The sequence below is a fragment of the Aphis gossypii genome, chromosome 2 (genome assembly GCF_020184175.1).
Source record: "Aphis gossypii isolate Hap1 chromosome 2, ASM2018417v2, whole genome shotgun sequence".
NCBI classification, from domain to species: Eukaryota; Metazoa; Arthropoda; class Insecta; order Hemiptera; family Aphididae; genus Aphis; species Aphis gossypii.
The window spans coordinates 5,527,978-5,534,463 of NC_065531.1; the positions used below are offsets into that span (position 1 = coordinate 5,527,978).

Consider the following 6,486-nt stretch of genomic DNA (forward strand, 5'->3'; position numbering starts at 1 on the left):
GTGCCCAAGTTGCTCGGACGAAAATTAGTTGTGTTCGCATATATCGTACAATTCCGACCAATCACTTGGCATCTGATGTCGCCTGGTGGTCTGACAGCTGTCGGTGGCTCAGTATGCATGTGCGAGTTTGGGCACTCTTAACCTGAACAGAGTATAGTTACTAAGTTGTTAGACACTTAGCATCTTGTTCTATGATTTTGGGTATTTAGCTAATTTAAGGTTAATAAAATAATTAATAATTATAGTATGAATACAATTAAATAAAAAATACAAGTTATTTTTTTACATTCAAAAAATAAAATTTACATTAATTAATCTTTAATATTTCATTAGTTTCTCAAATTTGATAAAATCAGGTCTTGTGTAGACTACACAAAGAAAACAACTGTGCTAAATATGCTAACATTTAATTTTTGTGTTAGAAAAATTGATCTAACTCATCAAGTATAGTATTACTATGCGATAATCCTTTAAACAACAATAATATTTTATTTTTATAATTAAAATTTTAGTTTTCGCCCTGTAAAATATAAATATTTATTTGGTGATAGGTGCCTTAATAATTGTGTATAATAAGTGAATACATTCAAATTTGTCTAAATAAATTTTAATACTGTACTCCAGGATGTGTGAAATCATCTATACAAGAGAAAATCAATGGTTGTAATTTTCATTTTGTAATATTTATTAGTTTATACTCACTTATTTATTCAGTATAATAATGATAAAGAAAAATTTGAAAAGGGTTCTAAATCTTAGATACCTAATTATAATTTATAATGATGGTTTACAATTTTGTCTTTAACTAATCATCAATCAATTTAGTTCTGCCAATAATTAAAAAGTTAAACCTAATCAACTATAACCATTGTTATATCTTAACGTCTGTTAAAATACAAGCAACTCAATATTTACTATTTTATATATATTAGGTATATTTATAAAAGCAAAATTAAAAGTACCATAAATATAATTGATTGCACATTTAATGAAACTGTAGAAAATTGAAGAAAAAAAATGGGTGGTTCTGAAAAAAAAACTCAAGTTTAATGAATCACAAGAGATTAACACAGTATTGGATAAACTAGTAATACATTGTGTTAGGGCTCCATCATTTTGGAATAGTAAGATAAATATCATTAACAGCATTTACTTAGTAGGTAACACATGGAAGTGTCTAGTGCCTAAATAATGTATTAAAACTTTAATAATATATTAGAACTTTTAGAATATTAATGCCCTTATTTTTAAGTCCTTAAAATTTCTTTTTACGTAACTTAACTTAATCTCCAGAGTTGAGGATCTGGCACTGTATAGCTGTATAGGCACCACATTTAGTTATTTGTGGATACATCAAAACTAAATGTACCCAAATTTATCTTGAACCATTGGAAAATAAAAACCATCTATTTTTGAAATTATTAAAAATATATAAGTTTTCTTAATGTACCTATTGAACATAACAATCAATAATTTGAACAATGTCAAAATTATTAAATAATTTTTTATATGATGAGACTAAAGGTTAAAACTGTTAAGACGTTTTTCGACACAAATAGGTATTAGCACATTATTATATCAAAAACTAGAACCATTTATTTTAAATTGAAATTACAAATCATCTCTCCATTTATCTATTCTAATAGGCAATGTCCAGGTCCTAGATTATATTATTATTATATTTTTATTTAATATTATGTTAGATATTCTAACAATTTCCTATAACCCGCAATGTTTTATGTTTTATTTAATGTTGACAGTTCTTATATCAATTATATCAATTAAAATGTATTATTCTTTATCACTGCACTCCAGTATTGCATATTTGCTATGTTTTTAGATAATTTATATTTTTGTGAAATATACTATAATTTAGTATATAATATAACAATATAACAATAATATTTAATACTTTACCATTTATAACAATGAGCAATAGCTTATAACTAGTTTATGCTATACTACTTACTATGACTATATTATTAGGTATTAAAATGGTTTAATTTAAAATGTAGAATACCAGAGCATGATTTAAAATTTACATTATGATCAATGATCATGGAATAGGAATATAGGACACTATGTCAAACTACACTAAAGATATATAAAATATGCAAACAATTGTATGAATAAATTGTTTAAAATCCCTAAAATATTATATAAAAAAATACGCTTAATATCTTGAGAAATATGCTTCAAGAAAATATAAATATATATTATAACGAGCTAAAAAATTACAGATTTGACTTCGTCACTAAGCTTTAAGCCCATGAATCAAATTTGCTTATGGCTAGCATTTTTTTTTTTAAGAAAAACCAAATTCTATTAGGCTCTAATTTTGGCCTTGTGGATGGTATTATTAATATAGGTAGTAATTTGTAAGTATTAATATACAAAATACATTTGCTTTATTGCATCACTACCTATTATTTATTGTAGTATGTACACGAAAATGCATATTTGTGGTGTTGAGCATGTTTTTGCATATTTTATATTTGTTCTTACTTTATATACATATAAAGTAGGTACATATCAGTACATCACTTATAAAATTTCAAGAAAATTGAAATTGGTTATGATAATTATTACAATTTATAAAGTTTATTAGTTTTCAGCGAGAAATCTGTAACATTTAATTCATTTAATTGTAATATACATTAATTATTAATTATACTATAAAATATTGAACATTTTTCAGTTGTTAATTGTATTCGATACAAAAAATAAAGGAAAAAAATTGCAAAAAATGACTGCGATGGCCGGGAATCGAACCCGGATCAACTGCTTGGAAGGCAACTATGCTGACCATTACACCACCATCGCAAGTTATTTACATGACGAAAAGAACTATATATAAACAACGGAATCATGTTCTCACCATGTTTTTATTTTCAAATATTGTGATAAGGCATTTTGATCACGGAATCGTCGGAATCCGTTATCTGACTAACATTCAACGGTAGAAATGGTACAATTTACGGCATTTATTACTATAAATTAATAACTTGTTAATTATTAAAATAATATATAATAATAATATGTATTACGGCATGTGCCCTGGTTAATGTTAATCCAATTACTGAGAACACTGAACAACTCAAAACGACATACTTTTTATTTCATCGTTCGTACGACGAAAATTTAAAATCACTATGACTGCGACGAACCCAGCACCGGCACATTCAACGTCGGAGGCGCCATTCCGTTTGACCGACTCGGAAACGAATCCTATGTGCATATATCTGGTGAAAAACGATAGCAAAGGCGACAAACTGTTGTTCCGTTACCCGTTCCATAGTTTTGGAGGACCCGTTAAGGTGAGTCTGAACGATCACAAACGGTCTTTGCACAAAGACGCGGGACTGGAAAAGACTGCTCGACCGCATGATCTCACCATCTTCACGGACGACGTCATATCCAGTTTGTTCGCTGTCAAGATGGAGCTGTGCGACCGAAAGTTTGAGCTGAAAGTGAACAACGTTCGATTCATTGGTCATCCAATGCAGCTTCAGACGGGCGGTAACGAGAGTAATAGCGGCGGTGGCGAAGGTGGTAATAAAAAACCACAGAGCCCATCGATCATAATGATCAACATTGTTTTTGCGCTAGACGCATTTGCTCGTCGTCAGATATCCAACTGCTACTACGACCTGAGTAAAATATTGGGTGTCGCTCTGCGACATGAAGAAAAGCGCTGTGCATACCTATCCTCACAAATAAAAGATATGCTCTACATACATGATACCATGGCAAAGTAATAAAACCTCACATGATTGAATTATTTTTTGAGTTTTAGTAAACCCCTATTTCAATAACAATTTGTCAATGTCATAGTCCTTTCTATAAAATATATTCGAATGCTTAATATCAACTTTGATATAATTTGAATAAGGTTAGGTAAGGTACTTGGACAATTAAATTGCTGTTTAGTATTGTGTGTTCTAGATAATATTGTTATTGGAATGTCTATTGACTCTAGATATTGGTATTACCCACTAATCTCTATTGTTTATGATTTTAAGTATTAATTACTCAAGAATAATCAGTAACATTTATATATTATTTAAATTATGATTGTTTTTGTTTGTAGTGAATGTGACCTGGACTCATCTACTGATAATAATAAACATTTTGAAAAAATTCTTGAGACCAGTTCATTGGCATTGGATTTGAAATCAGTGTTTGAAGGTGTAGTTACTAATGGTTTGATCAAATTAAAAGTCAATGACTGGGTGGATGTCAGCTTCTGTCTGCCACACAAGGTCCATCATTTCTATAGAGACGGACAATACTTTGAACCGGAATCTATTAACAAGTGGGAGCATGTTTGATTTGATGATGTGTATCAGTACTAGTATGTTTTGTGCTTGAAGGTGTCTAAAAGGACTTAGGCCATATCATGGTTTGCTGTTAATGGCTGAACGTAAGGTTCTTCTGGACAACTTACCACAAGATTCTAGTCCATCAATTGTTCGACTTATCAATATGTATAATCCTGTCAAAAGTTTAGAAACCTTATCTGCTGATTCTGATCTTACATTGGCTCAGGTAAAACATAACTATCAATGCATTTGTCTAAATATTATTGTAATTCAATATGTCTACAGGTCTTTAATATAGCTGGACATTTGATTTATTGGGGTGACGCAATTGTAATTTTTCCATTGTCTGAAACAAACATGTATGCTATTGCTCCTAATGTCCCAACTGAACGTAATAATAAATTTGCAAAAAAATTTGAAAAGAGATTCCCTGGACAAAAATTATTGGAGGTAATTATTTATTCATTTTTTCAGAATATTTTGATCTTATAATTTTAATCTACATATAATATTTTAAATTAGGTAATGAGTGAATTTTCCTTTCCAACATCATTGCAGTATAAAATGTGTCCTATTGAAGATAAGAGTAGTGGCTCAACAACGATTCAAATGCTTATTTGGTTGTTACAGCACAAAATGTTATTACAATATCATACATATGTATATTTTATGCCATCCAGTAAAGGACTTGTAAATATTATTAGATTTTTTTTTTTTTTTGTTATTATCATTCTTGAAGTATATTTTATAACAAATTTTTGCAGGGTTATTATAATGATGAATCAGAATTTCATGACTACAATAATAAACATCCTTCTGAAGCACCAATGACTACATACCAAACTCTATCGGAAAATTGGCTGCAGTTGTCATCAGGGGGATATAGTTCTTCTATGTCAAGTGCTGAAGAAATGTTTCATAGTTTAGATGAAGATGAACAAATAGCGTTGATGCATATACCTGCATCAGCAAATCCTGACGATTTTCGTTTATTAATGAGATTATTAAAACAAGGTTATCTATCTGGAGAACATCATTTAGAAGAGATAATGTATTTAGAAAATATAAGGCGGTCAGAATTACTAAAATTGTTGGACAAGTTCAAAGATGTACTAGTTACTGTTGAAATGGAAGATCCAATAATCAGTAATTTTTATTCTCATTGAAGGCAAAAATATGTATAAAATGTTAAATAATATTTATTGGGTAAAATCAGGAACATATAATTAAAATGTCTTCCAGTTAACATTTTGTTTTGTATTAAATATTAGTATAGTTTTGACGGTTGAACAATTTTGATATTTTTATAAAATAATTACTATTACAAATAATTATATACCATTTTTTTTCACAAAAATGTGTTTTATAAATATATTTCAAAGAAAGATTCTTTTATAGATTTGTTACCTATTAGTTATTATTGTTATTAATTTAATATTTTTTCCCTTCACTATAACGTTTACAAGATTATAAAGAAAACTTAAGATAAAAATTTAGATCCAAGTGGACAGTAGCAAGGGTTTGGTTACATTCACATTTACCTGAAAAGTACCTAAGTTCAAGAGCTTCAATTTTAATTTTAAGGAAATTTAGACTGAGTTGGCTTGGTTAGGTACTCGGTATTTTGATTAGGCAATAAACTATGTATATGTGTGGTACAAATCATTAAAATTAACTGGTAAGCACAGTGGCATATACTAGGGGGTGTTTGAGGGTTATGACAACCCTCTTGAGTCATCATCTATTATATTACTATTACATAATATATACTACAATATACATTATTATATTACGTACTCAAAACACTGACTATAAAAAGAGTTTAATTGTAAGAAAGTGAAAATTTATTAATTAATTAAAATAAAAGTTATAGTTTGTACATATTATATATAATATTTAATGTTTATAATAACCACCCCCCTTAAGAAAATCCCAGCTACGCCACTGAGTAAACACTTCAGGTCTATAATTCTAATTGATACATAGACTTTATAATTAATGCCTTATACATGTTTATAAGATATCTAAGGAAGATCTAAATCAAAAGATGTATAAATAATGTATCTAATAGATGTATATTTATTTGTTATATTAAAGTAATAAATTATACATTAGTGAAATATTAATAATATTATACGGTTGGCACATAATTTAAAAACAAATA

At 28.5% G+C, this 6,486-nt stretch overlaps 1 protein-coding gene and 1 non-coding gene across 3 annotated transcripts; one reads left to right on the forward strand and one right to left on the reverse strand.

Moving 5' to 3' along the window:
* Positions 1-2,665: 2,665 nt before the first annotated feature.
* LOC114130865 (GATOR complex protein NPRL3) lies at positions 2,666-5,717 on the forward strand. Of its 2 annotated transcripts, XM_050202382.1 has the most exons (7): positions 2,666-3,549; positions 3,610-3,754; positions 4,091-4,315; positions 4,374-4,548; positions 4,608-4,772; positions 4,845-5,012; positions 5,087-5,717. In XM_050202382.1, the coding sequence occupies exons 1-7, from the start codon at positions 3,153-3,155 to the stop codon at positions 5,486-5,488; spliced, it is 1,677 nt and encodes a 558-aa protein (XP_050058339.1). In that variant the 5' UTR covers positions 2,666-3,152; the 3' UTR covers positions 5,489-5,717. The 2 variants fall into 2 exon arrangements, with proteins under 2 accessions (XP_050058339.1, XP_027851735.1); XM_027995934.2 differs by having other exon boundaries at positions 2,668-3,754.
* On the reverse strand, positions 2,752-2,823 carry Trnag-ucc (transfer RNA glycine (anticodon UCC)). Its single transcript has one exon. It is a non-coding gene; the product is annotated as a tRNA-Gly (tRNA).
* Positions 5,718-6,486: the final 769 nt, after the last annotated feature.